We start from the raw sequence: 26261 nt of genomic DNA on the forward strand, positions 1-26261 counted from the left end.
AAAGGTTGTTTAAAACGAAGATAGTAATTGCTTAAAGCAAATAGTGTATAGTTGTGTTTATTTAATTAAATTGGTCCTTCGATTTATGGTTAAGATTTTAAAAGCAATAATTCTTTCAACAATATACATTTTATAATTTATTGAACATTGATAATGTAGATATTTCTCTACGCTTGAGAGCACTTGTAGATGTCGCTCTCTGTTCATTTCAGGTTCATTGGAACCTAAATAAAAATAAGCGCCAAAACATACAACATCTCGTTCTGTCATTCCGGCTTCTCACCAACAAAACTTATCGGTATTTAGTTAAAAGATTGAAATTATGGCAAGTTTATTAGATCTTTGTGAACAGTACTTTGGAGCACGTGATTTTTATGAAGTTTTAAATATTCCAAGAACTGCAAATGACAAACAAGGTAAGTGTACATAACCTGTACTTAAGAATTCGGTCTTTTATTGTCTATAATTTTCATATGTTACATCGAATAAAAATATTTATTACTTACAAACTCTACAGTGAATATTAAATAATAGTTCTATTTATGTTTTATTAGTAAAAAAAGCATATCATCAACTATCTCTACTTGTTCATCCGGATCGTGTTGAAGAAGACATTAAGGTAGAAGCAACAGAAAAGTTTAAAGTTCTTGGACGAATTCATTCAATTCTCAGTGACAATGAGAAAAGGAAAATTTATGATCAGTCTGGTCAATATGACGAAGAAAGTGAAGAAGTTATGATGCGAAATTGGGCTGATTATTGGAAAACTCTGTTTAAGAAAATAACAGTTGAAGATATTAATAATTATGAAAAGGTTTACAAAGGGTCTGAAATAGAAATCAAAGATTTAAAACGTGCTTATATGGACAGTAAGTAAATTTATTTCTTTTTTGCAATTGTTCGTAATATTTATTCATCGAATAAGGCAAACATATGGTTTTAAATGGTTTTTATAGGCAAAGGAGATATGGATTATATCTTAGAAACTGTTCCATTTACGAGCTGTGATGATGAACCAAGATTACATAGTATTATTCAAAATCTCATAGAGAAGGGTGAAGTACCAGAATATACTGCCTTTACACAGGAAAGTGATAAAAAGAAACAACGTAGAAAGCGTAAGGTAAGTGACAATCAAAAGGAAATAATAAAAATATTTGAAAAATATTTATATTCATAAGGTTTATAACTCTACCCTTAAATACTACTTTTCGATATTCTGAATTTGTTTACATTGTGTTTGTGAAACTGTTTTTTATTAAAAAATTTTAGATTTGATAATTATTATATAAATTTTAGAGGAAACTATATATAAAAACAATAAAGTATAATGGACATAAAAAAATCTTTAATGATGTAGAATAAAATTAACAAATGTAACAGAACATGGAGAAGCGTACGAATGTAACAGTTTCTAGTCAGTACTGTGAAGTTCGATAAAATTATGATTCCTTATATATTTTTAGATGTATATTTAACAATTTGACATTTGCACATTCTTAGCACGCATTTCGTTTCCTTATAACATTGCAATATTGAACGGGAAATGTATCGGACGCGCGTAAGCGATGATGCACTCATAAATTTGAGCGTGATTTCTTCCTTCCCCTTGTTTCTGTTACACATCACCTCACAGATCTCGCGAACAAGTGAGCAGCGTGCTATTTTCAAGCTTCTCTATTTTTATCAATAGATAGTACTGCTTCATGATTGGAAGTAGTAGTAGGAGGCGGACTAGTAGTACGAGGAATAGAGGAGGGGGAATACTAGTAAATAAGTAAAGAGGGAACGCAAGAGCGGATTCAGTCCACAGAACAATTAGACCGGGTCTAACCCACTTCTAGATGCACGGTAATTTTTAGCTAAAATCCCTACCATAATGACCATTGAGCCATTGAAAATGTACGCGCAATAATGATACGGGTCCTCTGTTACGGCCGTATCGTAATTAATAAATTGCACAATCGTTGCGACGATTTTACAAATAATTGAACGATCTAATGATTAAAATGGGTGCTACTGCTGGGCTGTTACTGTTGACTCTTCTGTGTGTCAGTGTCGGTGGAGTGCGAGGCGAGTGTAGACATGTGGACAACGACGACATGATCGAATACTATTGCATAGGCGGTGATCCATCCGATTTGAACTATCTCCCAGAATCGACCGGAATGATTCGTATCGAAAATATGCCAATTCCTCGGATAACCAGAACCACATTCTCAAGGTTCGGCCCGGATCTCTGGGTCCTCGGTTGCTCCCACTGTGGAATAGTAGACATAGAACCGGATGCTTTTCGACATCTTGAAAATCTCCAACAGTTGCGCCTAGACAACAACTACTTGACCGCCATCGAGGAATCGTGGTTCAGAGGTTTGAATTATTTAACGTATCTGGATCTGAATTATAACAACATACGTATCATCGAGAACGGTGTGTTTAAAAATTTACCCAGCCTCGTGGAATTAAGGCTTTCCGGTAACCGGCTGGAATGTTTGGATCTCGAGGCTATGTTGCAATTGAAGGATCTGAAAAGAATGCTACTCAGCGAGAACTCAGAGTTCAAGTGTCCCAACGCTGTTAGCGCCTTTCTCGAGTTCCGCGGGGTGAGTTTCGAAAGAGACCCAGAATGGGACAAAATTCCCACCGATTTGATCACGGTAGAACTGCCATACGAGTACGAGATCGAGTACGAGGATGAAATCACTTCGGTACCAACAACACCGATACCAATAACACCAACGACACCGGTACCAACGACACCGGTACCAACAACACCTATACCAACGACACCAGTACTAACAGCACAGGTACTGACAACACCGTTGCCTACTTATCGTGAAAGACTACATCTCGCATCATCGACTTCACATTCCCCTATGGAATCAACGTCGTATTATACACCACCACGGTTCTATACAACCGAGGAAGTCGTCTATCGCCCAATGTACGTTACACCAGATTCGGCCACTTCGACGGTTATTCCACCTGTTTACACGACAACGGATTCGTCGTACGTCACGAGACAGTTCGACAACTTGGACGAAACGTCCTTGAGAACTTGGCTAAGATTCCCAGAATCTATCAGCGCCAGGCCCGAATCGCCGCTTTATACACACCATGAGAACGAGGACAGTCGTTACGAACAACCGTATCACTCGAGCGAAGCCACTAGCCCGTCCTCTTTGGCATCTGGCCCGGGTGATCGACACGAAATGCCAACTTTTGTGGAATCCGTTGTTGATCAGACCACCGGTACTCACGAGATCACCTGGACAGAGAACACCGTGGCTTGGGAACTCCCACCTGTCGTCAACAATAGACCCCCGGAGTACAGAGTCCCGCCAACGGTCCCACCAACGGTTCCAACTCACGTTGTTCAAACTTTGCCGCCAACATCGCCGGCACTGATTCAACCAGGTTTGCCAGGTGGTTACGGGGTGCCATATTACGAGCACCCCGTTACCGTTCACTCGCCTCCGAGCTATCCACCGGACCAGGGAGTAGCTATCACGGTTGCCACACCAATTTTAACAACCACCGAGAAACCGTTACCCAATTGCTCACATAATCAATCCTCGTTGATGGAGCGATCGTTTGCTGTACTCATCGTCTCGCTTCTCCTTGTTTTCATGGGGGACGTCTTTGTGGAGGGATTTTAGCTAAAAGTTTATTAAATCAACGTTAACGGTATCTCGTTAACGCGAACCTGTGCGGGCATTTACGTCTAGCGTTGTAATACGAATCGCGGAGCTAATGGAATATAGACTGACGCCTATTGAAACGATTAATCGCGGCAGGGATCGGAAGTGGGTGATTGAAGTGCAGCTGGTTTCACCGTTTTCTCTTTGATCGTGAACCAATCTCCAACCACTGAGTAGATGATTGGTTCTTCGTATACCACAGAGCCTGCAGTATTCATAGCGTACGTATACGTAATTAATGGGATGCGGGAGGGGTGCCGATCTGGACGAGCGCTGTCTAGAGAGTTGACTGAAAATATACACTTTGCTCGGGATAAATAAGTATTGGGATATTAGCTATCGATAGTCGATCATTATTATGAAAAATGTTTTTCAATATTTATGTCTACTTAACTTGAGTAATATGCGACTCGTTTCGATTCGTCACGATAGTTTTTACTCCTGACGTACTTACTCGGTATCGACATCACGAAGTATCTGGACTCGGCTTCGAATCCTGCAGAAGGGAGGATTAGTAAGTAAATGGGAAATAAAATTTGACAATGTAAGGGATGATGGAAGAATTCAAATTTTTTTAACGAACTCACTACTATATATTTCAAATTCGATTAATACGATATCTGTGCAATTTCTTACAATACGGAATAAAAGACGCTTTCCCTTTTTCTACGGATAGTCAAATCGTTCTTGAACTACATTTTAAACTAAAGTGTGTATAATGAGTGTGTTACATATGCCGAAGTAAATTTGGAAAATCGGTCCAAGGTTAACGACAGATGTACCGCCGATGTGAATAACTTATTGTACATGTAAATCTGTAAGAGTTCTATAAATATAACTGCTCGTTATACATATCGTGAATAATAATCGTATATAAATAGTAATCGTACAGAAATAGAAATAAATGACTATACTGTAAACAATCGTATAGAAATAGTATTATCAACTTCCAAATCCAATTTCTATCATATTTAAGTACTACAAATTGAAAATTATAAAATTATTTAAAAGAAAAGAAATCAAATTCCCGTTGTATAGGGTTCGAACCCCAGCTTCCCAGTTGGTAGTCCAAGTTCCTCGCACCTTATCGTAGCGGTAAAAAATCAGTGAATTACTCGGCGAGGTTAAGTAGACACAAATGTTTAAAGTCGTTTTTAACAAAATCGATGGCTAATAAGATCTAAGCTTCGTTCTGTTCAAAACGTGCGCGTCTTGGTTGTGACCCACGTCGGTTCGATGTTCAAATCGGTAACTGCATCAGCAGTCCGTTCGTAAATTCATGATCGGCGATAAGAATGCCGCCTGTGTTTCTGCAACATTGTTTGCGAAAGCGAGAAACACCGAATAGGATTTCTGTGACCATGCGATGCTGAATATCAATTGAAAGTAACAAGCAATGAGGGCCACGATGTATCCGGTGTGATAATGAAATAATTACTAATGTCGTCCAATCTAATGCTGGGTGTTATGTAACGACCTTGACCAGCGCATCTGATCCAGATACACTGGTTTCTGTGATATTATGGTTTGTCGGCATCGCTGGACGACGGATGCTCTTGTTACACGCGCAACGAAGCTGTCGCCGTCTGATGTCAAGTTCGCGAGGCTCCCTGCACTTCCACTCGCAACAGGTGCACTGTTTCACTGCTCCGGTCGATCGGCGGCGCTCGTGCCAACGATAAATAACGGACAAGAATTCGAGCGACTCTGCGGCGGAGTCACGAAGTGCATCGATTGAAAGGGTTTCATTGTGAACGAAAGACGTAACGTCGCTTATCCGCGGATCTCGTCGCGCGTGTCCTTAACGCGTATAATGGAGTACCGCGCGGGTTAATTTGCGCGAAATTCCACGGCGATGACACGGTATGGAGAGAATTCGTTGCGCAACGACCGCCTCGAACCCAATGGACTGTTTCAATTATTTCGTGATTCGGATGATTTCCGGAGCGTCAGGCTCGCCGCCAGATGTGTCGCTCGGTCTGGCCACCGAAAGACGAAGTAATTCAAGGTTGCGGAAGCGCATCGCTCCGTCGTCGCGCGAGTATGTTACACACGGGCACACGTGTGTGCATACCAGTTGAGCGTAGATATTTTGGCACGGCTCTGATTCGTAAATAGCCCGCCTTATAGAAGACAATGCACGTAACATTATAAGGGGGACGAGATGGAATCTGAAACGAATGATAAATATAACGGAATTAGACGTACCGAGGGTCGAATAGTTGCAAGGGTACGGAGAACGACTTGCAACATTGTCAAATAAGTAAAATAAGTAAAATAAGTTGGGGTCGAAACGTATTTGCACATCGTAGATATATGAGGTTATAGTATGCGTATATTCGAATATGAATGGCGATATAACAAGAATAGATGTTTATTTCTCCTTTATAGAAAATATATCGATAATTTTGCATTTGAGCAAAGTACGAATTAGTAAAATTTAAATTACGTGTAATAGTATTATATTAAAATGTATTCGATAATATAAGGTGTAATTCAATTAGAATTTCTTAATATCCGATTACTACTAATAAGTATTATCTAGTATATCTCATCTGAACAACAATTTATTGTAGGTTAAAAAGTAAACTAAGTTCAAAATATTTTTATCTTAAAATTCGTTTCTTTTATTTACTACATATAATTTAAAGTTTAACGCTATCTTTTCTTATGCATATGTAATTGTTGTCACATATTTATTTATTTTTAGTTTGCTTTCTTGGAAAGTGCCTTGGACAAATACTGAAACGTTGAATTTTGAAACCGATGGAAAACATACATTCAGTCACCCAGGTTGGAGTGTCACAAGAAAGAAACTGAATAATAAATGATTTTTCAGTTTTTTTTTTCTACTATTAATGTGCTGCACACCTCTTCTATCGAATTAATTCTGTTAGAATCGTCAAGTCTCTTTGACATAACTGTGTCTCCATTTTTATGCAAGTATTTAATCTTTCATAAGAAGTAATTTCTCAACGTAAAGCTAATTATTTTCTTTATTTGTGCATCAATTTGTATACACATGCTTCATGTATTTGAGACATAGTTTAGTTTATTTTGGCAATGAAATGATATTAGTAATTAATGCTTTTGTACTTAGAATTTACAATCTCTAAAATTAAAATTTATATGTCACTAATAAATGAATGACAACAGTCGTTTATCATTACTATTACTTTCATTGATTGATTACAAAAATAACTATAAAATAATCAACCTCTGTCCAATTCTGGTACGGAGTTCACACGATACAGGTTCTAAATATTCCTTCTATCTTTGGAAAATGAATCAAACTCTTCTGCATTATACGTTAAAGAAACAATTTTCAGATGTGACATGTTAAATGTTCTCCAACAAACGATTCTTACCATCATTCCCTTGCCTTAAGAATCCCCTGTATAGTTAGGGTATTTGAACGCTTCCATGTTGAAGGGTTAATAATAGTTTCACTGGTGCTTGACATTTGAATCGTGTAGATCATACAAATAGATAAACGACCATATAATTGACCGTCTATTTTACATTTTTTAATTGCAATCGAGATTTTGAAAATACCAATGTTATCCTTCAAAATTAATCATTATAGGTAATACAAATAGGTGAACGATCGCATAATTTATTGTTTGTATTATATTTTCGAATTGCAATCGAGATTTGGAAAATATCAATGTTTCCTTTAAGACTCATCGTTATGCATCATATTTATAGATCAAAGGCTAGACCGCGTTAACTCACGCTTGCCCGACGAAATGGGCGAGTATCCCTCACCGCAAAATACCACGTATCTATTTAACGAGGAATATTGCTTTGCATGTTTGTTTCAAAATAATAATGATGTCAACACAACGAGAATAAATTTCGCGTCGGGCTGGCCGTTCTTGAGGGCAGGTGCCATCCAGGTTCGAAAGTTGATAAATCACAAAGGACAAACGAGAACACGGTCAAGCGAAAGGTATCGATCCCTCGACATCGAAAAAGCTGGTTGGCTTTCTGTCATCGTGTCTCGGTCGGAATCGTGATTCTAATAACCGGGTGCATTCAGGATTTCGCGAAGCGTTGTGCAACAACCTAACATTAGGATACCTCTTAGACGTACTTGCCAGAAATTATAAATAACGGAATTTCCTCAGCGCCGAATTATGGAGTAGGTCACTAGGAATATGGAACATAATCATTCTAGGAGTATATTTTTCTTGTATAATTTTAACCTCCTCAGGGACGAGTAATTCCGTAGAATGTAAATTAAATTTCTAACCGATATTGACCGGTAAATTTAAATATAAACATTTTATTCGCAACCGTGGCGTTCATCTTCGCGCCGCGATATATTAAAATAACTTGGAAACCGAATTTTCGTGTACACGTCAGTACATCAACTCGATATTTGTTTTCGTCTCGCGTCATTTCGGAAGACTTACTGCATTTCTGTTAGATAATACATTTTGATATCAATAATCCTCGGTCTCTTAATTTTTAACGTAACGTAAGTCACGTATCGGCGAGATGTTTGTAATTAAACGAAACAATAATTTTCAAAAGCAAAATAAGCTATAAATAACTTCTAGAAATGTCTGGGGTCACCTGAGACCCCAAGAAGTCCTAGGGTCTAGATATCATGGTCCTTTTTGTTTTTAAATTCATCCATATTTTTTTTTTTTTTTTTTTTTTTTTTGTAAATTACTCGAATAAACTTTTGCTAATCTCAAATGTGTAGAGATCTCCGTAGGTCGTGTGTCGAACGATTTTCACGGGCATTGAAATAGAATCCGCTGAATCATGAAACCGAGCCTCTATCGTATTTCATTTTAGATTGTAAAATCATACTGCTGGCACGTTGCCTTTGTTTCTTTAAACAATACGTTGAGAAAGCATCGAGCGAATATACGGTGGTGTCGAACGTCTATGGAATCCACGACCCCCTCGTTAAAATTAACTTCTCTTAAACGATCTGCAGCGAGTTAGTAGCGTCTGATAATCTGGAGGATTGGCGCATGGCTATCGACGAAAATAGAGTTACGCGTGTCACGAAATGATAGTAATTAATTACATTAATAAGAGTGTACGTGAGCTGCAGCCCCCTCAACTTCAGATTTATTGATCTCTTCATGTTATCTACTACGGCTAATGATCGAATTCCTCCTTCATGTAGGTCAAGTGTGTGTAGTACTAACAACTCGGATGGAAAACAGTCTGCAGAAGTTGTTGCACTTTATAATGCACTTTCAATAGCGGGAGCCATAGATGTAACGTTTGTTTCTTTTTTTTATAGAACAATTTGTTACAATTATCGTTCACACTACTGCTCGAAGGATATATTTTGAGGCGATCATCTTCGATTCATAAGAAAAGAGTACACGAGACGTTCTTTAAAAAAAAAATTATGATCTAAGTGACCAAAGGGAGCAGACATTGTGTATTTTTTGTACGTGATTAATTAGAGCTTTAATAAAACTTGTAAAATAAATAAATGAAGTTAAACGCTTCGCAAGAAGGGTATATAAACTGTTAAAAAGTACAGCTGGTTATTTTACGTATGACTCATCGTAGAATAAATCTAGGGATCATAAACGTTTATGGTCCCTATAACTTGTCGTTAAAAGGCCATATTTTTACCACGATAAAAACTGGCTTCGCAAGATTGAATTTCATCCAATAATGTAAATTGAAATCTTTATATTTCTCATTGCATATTCATGAGTCGATTGCCAATGAATTGGCGAAGTTTATTTGTTAAAAATAAGCTCGCGCACGGCGTTAATTTAGAGTATTTTTAGTTGAAAGTTTTTCAAAAATGTTTCCTATAACGTGTAATTAAATCGAGTTGAATTGAGATCGTGTTCAGACTAAGTTTCGTTGAACAAACCGTAGGGAATCCACTGTTAACAAATAATACTGCAAGAATTTCTCACTCTTGTTGTTAAACCAATGTTTTCCTATTTTTACATTCAGAATTTCTAAAAATTAAAATTTAGACGTTATTCCTGAATGAATGTCACGGTACTCAATTGATATATCAATCATTCGTCAAACGAATAAAATGGTTTCAAATAATTGCCCAATAATTTTACTTCGTTTCTTCTTTACGGATGTTAACATCTCCGGGGCTGTTAGCATATGCGTGTACTCTTAGTTTTAAAGTTCTTTTAAATGAATTTATTTCAATTGTTATAGCATGAAAATAATCGTTAAAAATGTGAATAAATATTCCGATGGTAGAACAGGAAATAGCGTCACAAAATTGATAGATACGAAACAATGTCATTCTCCATATTTATGTATTTCAAACAAAACAGTTTGTTGCTGCAAAGGTTGATACAAAGTATCAGTTTAACGTCTAATAGTTAAATAAACGATATTTTCTTCTTCTTTGCAGTGGGCGAAAGAAGCACAAGAGGCTGAACGTCTGGAAAAAATGAGAAAAATCGAAAACGAGGAAAACGCAGCTGCCAACAATCTTGCACTGGCGATTCAGAGTCGCAACGAGGCTCGAGCGAGTCAGTCGGATAAGTTCTTCGATTCTTTGATCAACAAATACGCGAAGAAGGCAGAGAAGGCAACGAAGAAGAAATCCATGCCCCCAAGAGCTGCGAAAACCACGAAAAAAACAAAAAAGAAGGCGTAGAATAGTGCAATTTATACAGGACTCTCCCTCCACATCAGAATGTTCTCACAATTTTTGTAACTTAATTATTAATTATCATGAAACGCGTATCATCGTACTGTATACTTATTTTTATGAGAAAATGGCCATATTTAAGATTTGTAAATTCATCGTTACGTAAATCAATAGTTAAATTCTTTGTATTTACGTAGTTACATCACGTTCAAATATAATTCTCGAATATACAGGTTTATTTGGTACGTGAGTTTCATTGCGTGATACTCTCTTCATCGAACGAATGAGGAGAAGTAAATCGTATCGAAGGTTAGTAATATATTACACAAATTTATAAAGCCGAAGAAAATTTCTATTTCTTAATGTTCGAACAATTTTATTTCGAGACAACTGTTTTTATTCCAACAATCGATATACAAAATGTTTCTAACCATTTAATGATAACATTTTCAGGGTGTCTCTGCCTTACCTACTAAATCAAAACAACGATTCCTGCAGTACCATGTGCACATGGTAAAATATTTTCAGTAATTTTCATTTGTCTGTTTAAAATTGTTTGTAAATTAAATTTTCACGCGTAATCGTCGATTTGCAGATAACGAAGTTGCGTCAAGATACAAGAAAAGAAAGAGTCAAACAGCCATTATTACTATTATTAACTAATTTACTAATAGATATTAAAAGGTACAAGGTTACCGATTGTGATATAAACAATTGCTATTGGAATAACGGTTACGCTTTCAACAGTGTCTTAACACTGTTCGTGTGTCACAGAGTTAGTCCCATCATTAGTCATTTGATCACTTACCATAGAATCGAAAAACAGCTAGGAAAAGGTAAGCACGAAAATCGAAAGAACAAATAATGGATACAAGAGGGCGCTAGTCTATATTCTTTCGCTCCTTTCAAGCTCAAACTTGATAAGTCAGATTAGTGATGGCAGCAAAGATGGTGTTGGCGTTTTCAATCGGTGTTGGTAGACATGGTGTAAATCGGGCACCATAAGTGGCCACCTCGTACGGTCAGTCTCGTGTTACGTCTGGGCTGACTTGAAGAACAACACACCACACATCGGGTGACACAGTTTTAGGTAAACGGTACATCGTTATTTTTCGTAACGCAATACCAAATTCTCGAAGAGGTTCGAAATTTTAACCAGTGTTATTAACATCGAAAAATCAACACCCACCATTACGTATCCGTTGCAACGATATGCACGACATATCGATAGATAACCACGAGGCGATGAAAGTAACTTCGAAACAATCTGTAAATAGTAGAAAGAGAAATAGGTTTTCAAAATGTATGGAAATTTACAGGAAATTATCTTGAAAGGAAGTAAGGTAAATACCAAGGGCTCTTTAATTAAACTACTAAAAGGCGATTGACATGCATAATATTAATTTATTGCAAAGTATATTACTTAGCATTTTCACATACAGGAATCGTATAAACAGACACTGAAAATTGCAAGATGAAACAAAACGGTAATAAATTTTCGAAATTTATAAAAGCCTGTAGAAATGTTCATAGTGACAATTGAAACACGTTACGGAACATTAATGTGAATAACCTCCGAAAAAGCACGAATGTATCTGCATATTTTCTTTCATTCTGTTTTATGCTTTCTCAGAGATTATTCACAAAGTATTGAAATCTGTATTATTTTAGAGTGGAAAAAAATTGATCAACGGTCGAATATTTATTTAAATTGTCGTGCGAGAAGGTGATCCATAATTGCAATTGATCCTCGAGCAAGTTGTTTCGACGCGAATTTTGAACGCGTCACCCGTTGTACACGTGATCGACGCACAGTGTCGCGCAATCACGCGTGAGCGACCATCTTATTACGGTCGCGCGGTGCAAACATGGGTAGCAAAGTGTAAACTACCATCATTATTAACAAGACGTGTAATAGGAGGCCGGGCCCAGGTTCGAGAAGGAGTTGGAACACAATGGGGCATTCGCAGCACGGCTTGGAACAATATTTTTCAACGGTCGGCTAAATAGCAATTAGATCCAACCCCAATGTTGTACTTACAAAAGCCGAGCAATTCGCTGGACAGCCGATTGTGTTCATTGGCGTCGTACTGTGGAAAATTTAATTCGATTACCTGGACGAAATCGAGATTGTTAAGTAATTGGACTAACACTGGAATAAAAGTAAAAAATAAAATGATAAAATAACTAACTCGATTAAAAGTAAGAAATTAAAACATTGTAAAGTAACGAACTAGAGTAAAATTGATGTAAAAACAAAAAAATGAAAATATTAAGTTAATTAACTGAAGTAAAATTAGTTTAAAAATGAAAAATAAAAGAAGAAGAAGTAAGAAATGAAAACGTTACAAAGTAAATAACTGGAATAAAATCACTTGCATTTACCAAGATAAATCTGTCTTGAAATTTTTTTAAATTTATTATGAAACATTTATTTATATTTAATTATTATGCCAATGTATAATACTAAGAAAAATAATTAAAAGCACAGAGTAATATATAAGTAGCTTAAAGCACATCTTTCATTTTTTTTTAGGGACAAACCTGTAGATTTTCTTTCCTGTCATATATGTAGCAGGTATTAACTTGATATCAACAAGCTATAACATGACATTCAAATTACCTCGAATGCAAAGTAAATAAATAAGTAATTTTACTTCGGATGGTACATCTGATATATTTTTCGTAATTTTATATCAATCTCCTAAAAAATTACGCAATCGTTAATATTCCATTCGTTGTAATATTTACATTTCTCAAATGCTACAATCATCGTGAATTTCAAGAAAAAAAAAAAAAATTAAACTGTAGGAGAACTATTTAAAAATATTCTGTTTTTAATTTTGTCCGTCTAGATTCCTACAACTGATCATTGTGGCGATTCGATCTCAATGAAATTGCAAAGCGAATCAGGAATGTTCGCGGCATGCGCAAAACATCTTGCAGGGAATGGTCAACGGAGCAGAAAATAAAACATTGTTCATGGTACTAATTCGCGGGAAGTTAATCAAAGACGGATTTAACAGTTTCGACACCATGTAGAATTGGACGTTCCGGATGAAAGCGTAAAGACAGGTCAAGTGGTTACATTGTGGTAGCCGATTGTGTGAAATTGTTTCAAAGTGCTTAATTTTTGTAGCACCGTCTTCGTTCTTTATGTTATTAGCAAACGTTCAGACCCAACAATTACAAAATCGAAACATAGAAATTCTATTAAAAAAAAATCTTTGAAATTCAAATAATTCGCGCAAGGGTATTACGTTGCTCTTTAGGAACAAATTAAAAGAATATGAAATTTTTTCAGGTAGGAGAACATTCGAATCTAAGAGTTCTGATGTAACGTATTGTCATTGTTGCTTGCAATCTGTGAGTACGGTGGTTGTGTACCCCTTGGCTTCGAATTTGTTGAAAGATATTTTAACCACACAAATAACCACCGTATGCAATAAATGTACGGTAGCAAAACAGGTACCGATGTTCGTCAATGAGAGAACAGTGACAAAATTATGTCAGGATCGGCTAAGAAGTTTTTGTCATGTAAAGTGATGTAATCAGCGAGCTATAAAGAATTCATGGTCGTAAACCATTGTGCGTGTCTCACTCAACGTTTAACTCTCCTGTGATTCGCGCGTAGTTTCTTGTTTATGGATCAATAAATCTGGCGTCGCGGAGAGGAATGGAGGGATAAATGAAATCTAACATCGGCCCTGACATTTAGTGAAGTCGCGCATTAGAGGCTATCGGTACAATTATAACGTTTTTTTTTGCGTCACTTTAACTGACTCTTCTGCTGGAGTTTATTTTACACGCGGAGCAAAGGACTCAATTTGCGATCCGGAACTACACATTTCGAGGGATTGTAAAAATATACCGAAAGGGAAATAAGTAAACGAGAAGGTACGAAGGTAAATTTCAAAAAACGTTTGAAAATATATCCTAAAAGTTAACTCTAGGACGCATATTGCACCATTGTATACAGGTGTGGCAAAAAATAACAAAATAATATGAATTTTAAGAGATTTGGTGTAAGGATAACAGTATCGTCAAAAAGTACACAAATGGAAATAAAAATAATTTGCAACGAATTGAAAAAGGGATATAAATAATTTTTAATCGATATAAAACGCCTATGTTGCTGAGTCCAGTTTGATATAATGATATATACTGTACGCAATTGTATATAAAATTATCATTTTATATAACTGCTTGGATAAATGTCATACTTTTAAATTCCGTATATGATGGCTGCACGCAGTGTATTCTATTTCTTATAAAAATATCTAGACGTTAGTCGACTCTGTGAGATTTGTTTACAGGTGACATCCTCACCTATATTTCGCAAGTCCGTAAATAGCGAACTCCCCTTGTAAGAACAAGATGGTTCTCCGTGTACACCGACCAAATAATGCCAGTGAATGCATTGAATCAGAGGTTCTCAACCTTTTAACCACGACACGAAATTACAAAATATATTGCTATTCTTACATTTACACACAGACGAAATATTTGATAAAACGTGAAATTCGGAAAAGGAGACAGTACTTTCAAAAATGTTCCGTCTCGTTACGAGAAATACCATCTTCGACACCTTGAAAAAAAGAAGAAAAACTAGTCCTCCTCGGTAACCAGAATTTTCATAATTTCCTTTCGAGCGAGACGATCGTCCCAACGATCGTTTACCACATATCTCACGACCCAGCGTGTTGGCAACCCGTGTATCGAACGACAGATCGAGTGCAACAACGAATGTAAACGAGGATCGCAACGAGAAGTGCGTGCCCGGCAATTCCCAGACCGTGGCACCGAAAGATCTGGCCAAAAGGAGGCGCAGGGATAGCAACAATGCTTAGCCCAGGATCAACGCGCCAATATTTTAAACCCCGGGCCTTAACTTCGCAGGTCCTCCTTTTCCCATATGCACTCCTAATCACGAGTCGCATCGGCAGATATAGCGTGTACCACGATGCACCCCGTTAAATCTCGGGAGGGAATCGAGAGGGAGAGCGAGGGAGAGACGACAGAAAGTGGGAGGAGAAGGACGGATGCTCGGGAGCCCGGGGTTGCAGCGATGCGTTAGAGGGAGAGAGGACACCGGGGAGAGCCCGAGGAGAAACGCCGTGGCAACGTAAGAGGAGGTGGCGGGTCGTATCGGAGAAGGTGGAGGAGGAGATGGTGAAGGAGCAGAACAGAAGGAGAAGGGGAGAGCGACATTCCAGAAGGCGGCGGCGGCGGCGGTGGTTCTCGTGGGAAACCAAAGAGAGAGAGAGGAGAGAGATCTCGTCTCAAGGAGAGGTTGCGAGCCTTAAGGCACCGTTCTCATCTACCAACGCGCGACAAGACCGCGGAGACTTCTAGTTCAGGTGCTGCCGACAGTCCTCGCATTTATGAATTCGCGAGGACAATTGGTAACCGGCGAGCGTTCGTGTCCTGTTAGTGCGAGGACCCACGGAAAGATTGGGAAACACTCGGCGAGATCAGGGAACACACTTGGGGAGATCCTCGTGGATCTGGACCACGCTTTCGGGTTCGAATCCTTATCTACCTACTTCCCCCAGGGTAATAGGATTTTGCGCAGGACCCTCGTGTCACCTAGCTGTGAAAACGCTGGCAGAAAGGAAATTGGACACCGCGTCGTGTTATATCCAACCGCTGCCGAACGCTTTTATGTATATTCGATACGTATATATCAACAGCAACAAACGATAAGGTACACTACGTTTTCGTTCGCGTCGCAAACCTTTTTTCGCTTACGCTCGTGGCATCGACCGTTGCATTGTTCTTCATCGATAAAGCCACAACAATGCATCGGGTCAGTGTAACCCGAATCTCCTCAAGAAAAATCGATAGGTGGCGATTCTGATAAACAGACACGATTCCGTTGACACCGCATGCGACTTGGAAACTCGAACGATGGCCAAGTGGATGAAACTTTTTTGGAACGTGACATCGTGACACGTAGGGTGACCGTTAGGATTCTACGTGGGACAATTCCTACTGGAAAATAAGGGCAGATTGCCTCTGTTCCTGGAGGCGGGTGTGTTCTTTCAACAAGCGTGGTCGAATTAGGCGAATCGTCGTGCAGGATCTCATCGTGGAACTTGGCAGGATCTCCTCCCGGATGCTTTGTGAATCGGCCCTTAGGGTGAATCTTCACGAAGCTAGGGACAAGTGATTTCAAGCCCAACGAACACACGAGAAGAGGATGATGTTAAGCCCACGAGGTTTTGGATCATCGCGAATGATTAAAGCTGACTTGTCTCCGCACGTTGGAAACTAGTGTCACACCTCTTCGGTGTCCTCCTTTTTCACGGAAGATGGTAATTAATTAAATTGGATGCAATGGGACGGGAAAAATTGTCGCGGAAAGTGAACGTAATTCGTACAACCGTGTGTACAGCCGGGTAATTAATGGGAAACGATAACGGAGCAAGCAACCGGGACTTTTTGACCGATAATCTTCTTATCTTTCGCTCGGTTGCTCGCAACGCCAACGAACAGCGCCAATGACAATGGCTTGTCGTCGTTGTCGTCGTCGTCGGATGGTATATGATGGCAATAAAGTGTCTCATTATGATTATTACCATCGTAAGTCAGCACGGGCGTCCGAATGCGCGCAGTTATAACACGATAATCGCTCAGTGTGCACCGGTATCGGCAACGACGTACACGCACTTGGTTACGCAAAAGGATAACGTCCAATTAAACGGCGCTCAGAAATTCAACACCGATTCACCACCCAAGTATATCCATTTCTCTGACCGCTGACGACGCACTACCGTACTTCGAGCCTTGATCCTTACTCTCGGCCACGGATCGCTCGAATTTCCATGGGAGATTTGCCAGTGGTGTCCTTACATTTGGCATGCGGTTAATCTAGAATGCCAACAACTTCGCGTACCCGAGTTTCAAAGGCCTCGTTAAACCATAAAACGAAAGGAAGATTTAAAACGTTAAATACTGAAATATTAATCTCGCAGCTCGTAGAACGTTCAACGGCCAACACGGTCTGTCCAATGAAGTGTTGTACAAGGATTCGCTCGAGGTGTCTCTAGATTTAGCACGTGGATAACCTAAAATATCGAGAAGCCCGGGCCCGTGAGTCTCGAAGACTTATTAAACCATAAACGAAAGGAAGATTTAAAACGTTGAACGTTGAAGTATTAATCTCGCGGGTCGTAGAGTGTTGTTCAACGGTCACAGTTTGTACCCAGGAATTCCTTAAGGGTGTCTTTGCGTATGGTTAATTCAAAATACTGTGGAGTCTACAAGTTTCAAAGACACTACAAACCATCAATGAAGCGACATTAAAGGAGGAACCGACTACTTCGAAAAATAAAATATTCATCTCTGTGTCAGAAAATCGATTAAAGATAGCAATCGTGTGGCCTTTCATCGAACCGTGATTGGAACGACGAGAAAAGAAAATTGAATTACAGAAAAGTCCAAGTATGAATCGTCCACGAGGAATAATGTTCAACGATCGTGTTCCCCGCGAATGGTCCACGACACCCCGTGAACGTTAGGCACCGAACAGATCGCCAGTGGGACATTTCACCGAGACAAAGGTGTGTCGGTGATCGCGCGATGAAAATTTTCGGCGGTGCACGTCGTATGCACGCGCGTCCGGAGGAACACCCTGTATAAGGCAGGGGGCAGAGGCACGCCGGTTCGCGAGATGAGAAGAAGAAGGAGGGAAGAAGGTGGAGAGTTAATTGAATCCGAGCAGCGTATAAGTGGAATGGCCTATTCCTCCTCCGGTTCGCTCTTCTTATTCTTCTTTCTTCCCGCGTGCCTTTTCTCCTCCCATGCTCTCTTCCTCTTCTACCGTGTCTCCCTTGCCTTGCCTCGCGCCGTCCTTCGTAGCTCCTTGTACCCCCTTCGAACGGGGTACCGAGGTGGATCGGTAGGTGGAAGGACGCCGGAGGATTGGAGGGAGTAAGCATTCCTTTGTCTCTGCGCGCACGGACCTAGATCACATAGTATATAATGTGTATAATGTGCATGCGGATGTGCGACTACGCGTACAGGAACAGGGGATCGGTACATTACGCGTGCCTCTTTGCATTAGAAGGATAGAGAAACGACCGAATCGTTCTGACAAGCCACGAGAGTTTCGACTTTGGACTTAGTTAACGCGTTAGGAAGTTACAGCTCGACGAGTTTCATAAGATCCCCGAGGTAGTGGCTTTAGCCTGGAGAAACGAGTAAGGAAGAGACTGGACGATTATCGCCTAGGCCCGTAGCGTTATCCGTTTAAAGGAATACTGTGGAAAGATGACAGTGACCAACGTCGTACCGTCCAGTCCGAGGGATTTTATTCGACTCTTTGAGATCTACCTCTGGCTTGGTCGACCAGCTGCTCAACCGACGTTAAACAATGCGCTTGGACGAAATTAGTTAGTTAACGTTCGTTAGAATTCCGGAGATACGACGGTAAGACACATCGGTATCGCCAAGTGGCGAGTGCACGGCACCGAGAATCCCAGTGGTGCGCACGTGCGCATGCGTAGGCATTAAAGCTGTCCTGTCGCGATGTACCCTTGACGGGAACCCCGTGGAAGTCCTGTGGCCCGCTCCGGCGCAAGATTCGATTCGATTCCGTGGTTCGTTCGGACCACGGGGTATCCGAAATCCTCGTTTCTTCGGTAACCAGACGCGAGATGATTTTCGCCGATGACAGTCGGTTGGGTTCTCACCGCGGGTGCGCTCACCGGGCACCCCTCCGCACACACGACTCCGCGTATTTGCGTACCCCGAAATAGCTGTACTCTCCCTCCCTCCCTCCTTTCCGCGTGAGACGGCGGGAGGACAAGGATGAGGATGGTGAAAACGAAGACGAAGGGACGTGGAGGGCTCAGGGGTGGGGGAGGGGGAGGGAGGGCGAACGGAGCATGTATACCGCAAAACCAGTTCGCTGGTGAGTAAACAAAAAACGAGAAGGAGCCAACGCCGCGGCGCGGCCTCGTTGTCCGTTGCGAGGGGAAGAGAATCGCTGCTTTATTGCTAATTCGAAGACATTCGCCCGGCAGAAATGAAACTTTATAGTCCCCGTGCCGAAGATCCGCGCGGAGGGGGTGGGCGGGTGGGAGCGTAGCAGGCGGAGGGGGGGAGGTACGGGGTGGGCCTAACCGCGCGCGTCACCGAACATACGTCGAGGCCCGATACAACAGGCGCCCGAACCCTCGGATACGCTCCTGCCCCGGGACAAATGCCTGCGTGGATCACTTTGGAGAATCCTTCGGGTTTCGAACCACCAACAGCGGGGCTCGCCAGTTTTCGCGTATGTACTGGCACGTGAACGTTTCGACGGTCTCCTGGGGTACCGGGTTATTACGGCAGTGACAGTGTTCGGCCGAGTTTTCAATTTCCCCACACCGAGGCCGTTCCTCCGTACCGGGGATTATCGAAATCGTCACGGTCCGGCACGAATTTTGCGTGTCGCGACGCCGGGCCGTGACCGAGGGACCCGGGGAATCTTCGAATTACTCTTGGGTTAGGGGAGGTCGGGGGGTTGGCCGATTACCGAGAAATCCGGCGATTATTTTCTCCGAAATGGTTCTCGGTTTCCAGCGCGCTCTCCGGTGGAGGGGTAGGGGGGGTAGAAGGAGGAGGAGGAGCGTGGAGAGCCAGCGGGTGGCTCGCGTCACGAGAATGCAGCTCGCAGGCGGCTCATTACGGTGGTGTGCGCGCAAGAATTTCGTACACGCGATGTAATTCGCGACAGTGAAACTGACCGCGGTGAATCACGCGTGGTCGGCGTTACCCGGTCGTGAGAATCCATCGCGGGGTCGTTTCCACTCGGGAAACTTCGGATCGTACGTACTGTGCAAATTGTACATCCGAGAGTACGAGAAACGAAACGAGGGAGAAAATAAAATGAAGAAAGAAAAAAAAAAAAATAGAAAAAAAAATTTATTTCGACAAAAAGACGAAGAAGAAAAAAAAACGGCACGACCGCATCGATAAAAGGAACGCCGCTGTGTCTCGAGCGTCGTGGAAAGAACGGGCGTGCGCGTTTGAATCGCGGCGAGAAGATCGCACGGAGATTACGTCGCGTACGGCAGCCGCTCAAGTGTCGCAGTTGCACGTCGTTAATGTGAGGCAGGTGCTAACGCGGAGAGAAAGAGAAGACACGGAGAAGGTGGCGGTGAAGGAGAAGAGAGAAGATGCGCCCGGATCCCGTCCTCCCCCTAATTGACAAATTGGAATCTTATTAGAAGCTCGTGATGCCGGAGGTACCCGAGGCAGGAGGAGCCTCGAGGGTCTCTCGACTCGGGCGAGAGAAAGACAGAGAGAGAGACAGGTAGCAAGAGTAGCCGTGAAAGACGAGGAGAGAACGAGGGGCATAATGCGCGGATGGTACGACACTAACAGGTTGTACGGCCCACGGTGGAACGGAGAGAAGAAATACCTTACGCTTAGCCTGCCGGCCGGCAGGCGAATGCCACCCAGGAAGCGTTCGCGCGTGCGCGATCTGTGTGGCCTCGGCTGGACTCGACCACCGGGCCCAGCCGAGGACGCACGAGCTGGCCCGACTCGGCGCGAGGACGCCCGAAGCCGACGTGTGCTGGCCCACCCGGTAGAGCGCGCGCGTGCCGCGTCCTGTGTGGTCTTACGCTCGCTTCTTCGCTCTTCCTATTCTCCCTTACTGCTCTTCTGTTCCCTTTCTTCTCTCGCTCCGTCCTTTTCTTCTCTCGTCTTATGCACGTCCATTCCCTCCGTCCTTCTTCCATCCGCGCTTCTTTTTCTACGGAGCATTTATTCCTCGTTTTTTCTTTCGTACCTTTCTCCCATCCCCCCACCCGATCGATTTTCCAGATGTTTCCCGCTGCGAGTGAATCGCGTTTTCCTCTCTCTCTCTCTCTCTCTCTATCTCTCTCTCGGATTCTCCACCTGCTCGTCGAAACTTTCTCAGCTTTGCTACGTATCCTCGGCGAGTCCAATCTACGGAGATTCTCGGCTACGTATCTCTCCTTTCTCCCGGTTGGAGCGCAGTTTCCTCCTCCCTGCAACACGGTCCGCGCCGTCTCCTTGCCTCTGTCCGGGCCGCGAAGATGAGGTGGCCCAAAGACGAACAGCAGAAGGTGGAGGTGCTGACAGTGGCGTAAGTAACGAAGGATCGTGTAGATCGCGCGATATTGCCGCCGACAGGACCGCGAAATGGAATTCTAATTAGGCGACTGTTACGGGCATAAAACGGGAGGGAGAGAGGGAGGGAGGGACGGCTCTCCGGCTTGGGAATCCGTAAAGGCCGAGAGCAATTTGTACGCGATACTCGAGGCCCGTGCTGTTTCACGGATTCCCTCTATGTATAAAACGGTTCGTCGATAATGGAAGCCTCTTTTGTTGTTCGTCGGGTCTCTCGGTCCCGGTTGGTACGGTTTGCTCTAAGGTGGTTTTATCGGCGACCAAAACGATCCACGCCAGACGGTCGCTTCAAAGGGCCCCAATGCCTCTGACCATTATTACTATTCGTCACGAAAACAGTCTCCGGGTGTCACGTTCACGAGGGCCACGTAGAATTTTATCTACGTCAGTGACCAAAGAAAGGAGATGAGGTGGTAAGCCCACTCGACCCGTTTCACCTCTCCTTTCCCGCTTCTCGGTTTCCTTCGCACGGCTTGACTCGACCACGTGCTAACTTACGAGCTACGATCTCTGTACCCTTCCACTTTTCTTTCTTCATCGCTCGTCCCCTCCCTCCCTCCCTACGGGTTTCCAACTCCACCATCGTCCACCGTCCATTCTCTCTCGCTCGCTCTTCAACTCGCGTCGTTTCTTTTCTTCTTTTTATACCCGGTTGTCCTTTTCTGTCTCCTACGGTCTCTCCTTAGCCCGATTCGGCGCTGCATCGTCTCGCTTTTTCGCTTCCCCTCGAGTTCTCCTCGGATTATTAATCCACCGACGGGAGAGGATCCGTGGCGTTCGCGGAGATTACGGGCCGAGAGCACGGTCAAGGTGCTGCTACGTTAACAAGCATCGATAGGCTTACGGAGGGGGTGACGGAGGAGGGATCACGGGGACTGTGATTCCGAAGATAAAAGATCGCGCTTTGCTGCTCCTCTCTTATTTGCGCGACATCTACGATGGAATCGAACCGCGGGACCAGAATTTCGGCGACTCGGGGAAACTGATTAGGATCCCGTCGAACCTGTACCAAGATACCACAAAGTGGAAATCCTTGGCGGCTTCAAAGACACCGATTTTTCTAAGCGGTCCTCGGATATTGATCTCGTAACGGAATCTAGCCGAGCAAGCACACTTTCTTTCCAATCGCGGAATTCGAACGGATGGGGATCTGAACTGGGGCTGAGGCTACTCGAGTATTTCGTTGGGTATTCGAACAGGACGAACAAACTTGAAATACTTCGAATACGCGAACAGTAGGAATTCCATAAGTAGTGTATTCGAGTAAGAACATGGAATCTAATACACTTCGAATGTTTGGGTATTTGAATACGATTATTCGAGCTCGAACTTGGTTGCAATGAGCACAGAAATAAAGACATTGTGGCTATAGTGAGCAAAAATATACTTATAAATATTATAGGGATAAACATAGGTAGTACAAATTTTCTACAAATTACGAAGCTCCTTTCCAATACACGACATTCTTGTTCTCTCCTAGTTTAGAAACTTTAATAAAAATATTGTATAGAATACCGTTAGTAAAATATCTTTACTGAAGAGACAGTTTAAAAAAGAACAAGTAACTTTCAATAGTTTGTTTACAGTTCATCTCGCACTGTTCAGATGACACAAATATCCAAATATTTGAACATTGTACAAAGTGTTCGAACAGTATTCGAATAATCGCGTTTCAATTCGAGTAGGTATTCCATAACTCAAGTATTCAAATAGGTATTCGATTATTCAAATATTCGTGTAGGTATTCGATAACTAGAGTGTTCGAGTCGACATTCGATAACTCAAGTATTTAGGTAGCTAATCGATAATCCAGTTATTGTACTAGGTATGCAATGATTCAAGCGTTCGAGCGGATATTCGATTACTCAAGTATTCGAATGATAGGGTAGGTAATCGATTATTCATCGAGTATCAACAAAATTGAGTAGTTATTCAAATAGTCAAGTAGAATTACCGAAGGATTCGAAAGTCGTTCGATTACTCGCGAGTGTTCGACTATTCAAGTGGTATTCCCGAGGTGTTCGGATACTCGCGTATTCGATTACTCGGATATTCGAGTAGCGTTCGATCGACGTTCGCCGAATATTCGAATTGCCGTCGCGTCCAAGTACCCGAGTACCGAAAAATTCGCCAAGTAGTCCCCAACCCTGATCTAAACGCCCGTGGATAGGAACAGATACATCCCCGGGATGCCGGGGGCGATCGGTGCGGCGCGATCGCGCATTTATCTCAATCGCGAAAACACCGTGCGCGTGTGACGTGAAACTGTCGGGTGGGGGCGCGATGATTGGGGCCCGCTGTCCGTAAAGCGTATTTTCGCATGTAAAATGTAAATGGCGCGGCGCACCGTGTTCCTGAGGCCGGCCAGTTTCCCGTCGCGTACGTGTGCGTGCGCGAGGAGGACGGGATCGAGGAAAGGAGAGGAAAAAGGAAAGAGAGAAGCGAGCAGGGTTCAAAGAGCCGACAGTGGTTAAAGAGCCTTCTTCCTCTCTCCACTTCGACACGCACAAGTACGAGGCGCAACCTTTCGAGCTACCCAGAAGAGTATCATCCTTCTGACTTGTCTCTCTCGCTCTCTTACACGCTGTCCATCTCCGTCGTTGCCTCTCCGTCTACCCGGCACCTCGATCCTCCTCGTTCCATACTCCGCCGGCAGAGCAAATTTATTTCACGTTCCTGCCTTTTCTGGACCTTTCACAATATTTGGCCGTGCTTTGGCATCCAGCACCGGCCGCGGCGGGCACCGGTCACCAGAAGATACGGCTTTGAGCCCTCGGTGATGGATGGTTCGCTCTCCAGCCCGCCACGAATTGCTGCTTCTACTCTTTTGTCCCTCTCGTTCCCACTTTACGCTCTTTTTCCATCTAACCGTGGTTCTCCTCTCTCGCTCGCTCGTCTCGCCCCTTTGCCGGGTCCTCTTCTCCCTGTAGAGGATGCTAGACTACTGCTGATGGGGCCCAGGGCCGGTCAGTCCCAAGGTATACACACGCGAGGTTCCTACGTCGAGATCGGGCCGATTTAGCCAGGCGCCGAATGTTTCGGATATCTTGCCAGGGATGTTTACGCTCGGTTCGTCGTCCTTTGGGATCGAATACGAGTCACCGAGAATGACCACGCGCGTTCGCGTGTCCAAGGGCCTACTCAGCGATCGCGTAATCCGTCGGGGACCGAATTTCTGCTGGATGTTAGCTTCCACGAGTACCGATCGCGGCGGGCACGCGGAGACGAAGAAGAACTCGAATCCTCGGAAGAATGACCCCGGCGTTCGGGTATCGCAGAGAGCCGTCCCTGGGTCCGTGGACCCGCAGCCCCGGGACCGTTCCACTGAGTTCGTGCAGGTATATAAATTCTGGTGCTATTATTGGGGTTTGTGCCTTCTCACAGAGCCCTCTGGGGCCCGCGGCGGCCCCTTTGAGCTACTCGTTCTGCCTCTCTCGTCTTCCCCGGCATTTCTCTCTCTCTCTCTTTCTCTCTCTCTCTCGTTTCGTAGCCTCCACTGTTTCTACTCTCTCGACTCCCTGTCCTCTCTCCACCTCGACCTTATCCTACTCACCGCCTCCTTCCCCTTGTTCTTCTCATCCTCCTCCACCCCCACCTCTGCCTCACCCTTTGACTCCTCCGCCCTCCCCCCGCCCTTCGTCCCATTCTCCACCTCGGCGGCGATTCTACACCGCCCCTGACTTGTTTGTTTTCCCTCGCGTCGTCTTCCGTTTGCTAAACGCACCTTAAATTACGCGGCCGATGATAAATATTTGAGCCGTCCATTACGCGAAAGGGTCCCCCGAACCCCCTTCCCCTGGCCGCTTGTCCCCCTCCTGCCACCCCACCAGGGGACCCCTGTCCGACCGGCGTTACCTCCTTGAGCCGACGCGGGTTCCTCGTTGGATCGTGTTACTTCGAAAAAGGGACACCCGGAGGTGAGCTACACCGAGAAATGGTGGCCACTGCACCCGGGGATTTTCTTGGACGATCACCGCGGGAGAGAGAGAGAGAGAGAGAAAGAGGATCCTTCCCTTACCGTCTTAGCGCCTTCTACTCTCTGTTCGTTCGTCGCGACCGTCTAGCGCGAAATCGGGGTCCACGGGTCTGGGAATAGGACTGGAACTACTTGTCGAATTTTTCTGTATTCAAAGATTCGAATATTCGGCGAATGTAATTCGATGATGATCGAGTACTCGAATATGTTGGTCACCGATCAAATGTGTTCCGAGTATTCGAGTGATATGGCTCGACAAGTGTATCGGGGAGATGGAGAGATTGTCTCTAGGTGAAATTGACGACTTGAATTTTTTGAAAAGGTCACTACGCTGGTAGGATTTGGTGTCGCGTGAATTAACGATCAATGGCATCGGTATCGCGGTGAATTCAATTTATTAGCTAAAGGAGGGATTTCTATCACATCGTGAGGATCGCACAGGGATACTTGAGAACTCCCAGTCCTTATAGAAGTAGGATCAATTCGTCGGTAGTCGATCAAATAAATACGACAGTTCGAGGGAGTTATATGAGACGGAGGAGGTATGTACTTCGTGAACGAAGAATGTTCAATTTTTAGCACTCTTTGATCGCGTAAATTGAGTAGTTGGAGGTACAATCAAGTTGTAGTAGATGGACATTTGCGAAAGATGAAACATTCCGAAGAATGATATTTGAATAGCGATATTCGAATATTTTAATATACAAGCACTGTCATTCGAATAGTCCAATATACATACGAATGCTATCATTCAAGTAGTCCAATATTCGAATACTATTATTCAAATGCTCTAATATTCGAATACTACCGTTCAAATACT

At 43.0% G+C, this 26261-nt stretch overlaps 2 protein-coding genes and 3 long non-coding RNA genes across 7 annotated transcripts; all 5 read left to right on the forward strand.

Moving 5' to 3' along the window:
• Positions 1–249: 249 nt before the first annotated feature.
• LOC143150052 (dnaJ homolog subfamily C member 9) lies at positions 250–10560 on the forward strand. The gene is made up of 4 exons (XM_076318052.1): positions 250–416; positions 555–869; positions 957–1123; positions 10075–10560. Exons 1-4 carry the CDS (start codon positions 323–325, stop codon positions 10321–10323), a joined length of 825 nt encoding a protein of 274 aa, XP_076174167.1. The 5' UTR covers positions 250–322; the 3' UTR covers positions 10324–10560.
• On the forward strand, positions 1794–3916 carry LOC143150051 (uncharacterized). The gene has a single exon (XM_076318051.1). The coding sequence runs from the start codon at positions 2001–2003 to the stop codon at positions 3657–3659; it is 1659 nt and encodes a 552-aa protein (XP_076174166.1). The 5' UTR covers positions 1794–2000; the 3' UTR covers positions 3660–3916.
• On the forward strand, positions 3942–6854 carry LOC143150055 (uncharacterized). 2 transcript variants are annotated; one of them, XR_012992930.1, is made up of 2 exons: positions 3942–5699; positions 6412–6854. It is a non-coding gene; the product is annotated as an uncharacterized LOC143150055 (long non-coding RNA). The 2 variants fall into 2 exon arrangements; XR_012992931.1 differs by having other exon boundaries at positions 3952–5931; positions 6412–6853.
• LOC143150054 (uncharacterized) lies at positions 7024–9570 on the forward strand. Its single transcript, XR_012992929.1, has 2 exons — positions 7024–7845; positions 8971–9570. It is a non-coding gene; the product is annotated as an uncharacterized LOC143150054 (long non-coding RNA).
• On the forward strand, positions 10553–12635 carry LOC143150053 (uncharacterized). Of its 2 annotated transcripts, none has more exons than XR_012992927.1 (3): positions 10553–10626; positions 10771–10830; positions 10913–12635. It is a non-coding gene; the product is annotated as an uncharacterized LOC143150053 (long non-coding RNA). The 2 variants fall into 2 exon arrangements; XR_012992928.1 differs by lacking the exon at positions 10553–10626 and having other exon boundaries at positions 10705–10830; positions 10913–11153; positions 11228–12635.
• Positions 12636–26261: the final 13626 nt, after the last annotated feature.

Source organism: Ptiloglossa arizonensis, chromosome 8 (genome assembly GCF_051014685.1).
Source record: "Ptiloglossa arizonensis isolate GNS036 chromosome 8, iyPtiAriz1_principal, whole genome shotgun sequence".
Classification (NCBI taxonomy): Eukaryota; Metazoa; Arthropoda; class Insecta; order Hymenoptera; family Colletidae; genus Ptiloglossa; species Ptiloglossa arizonensis.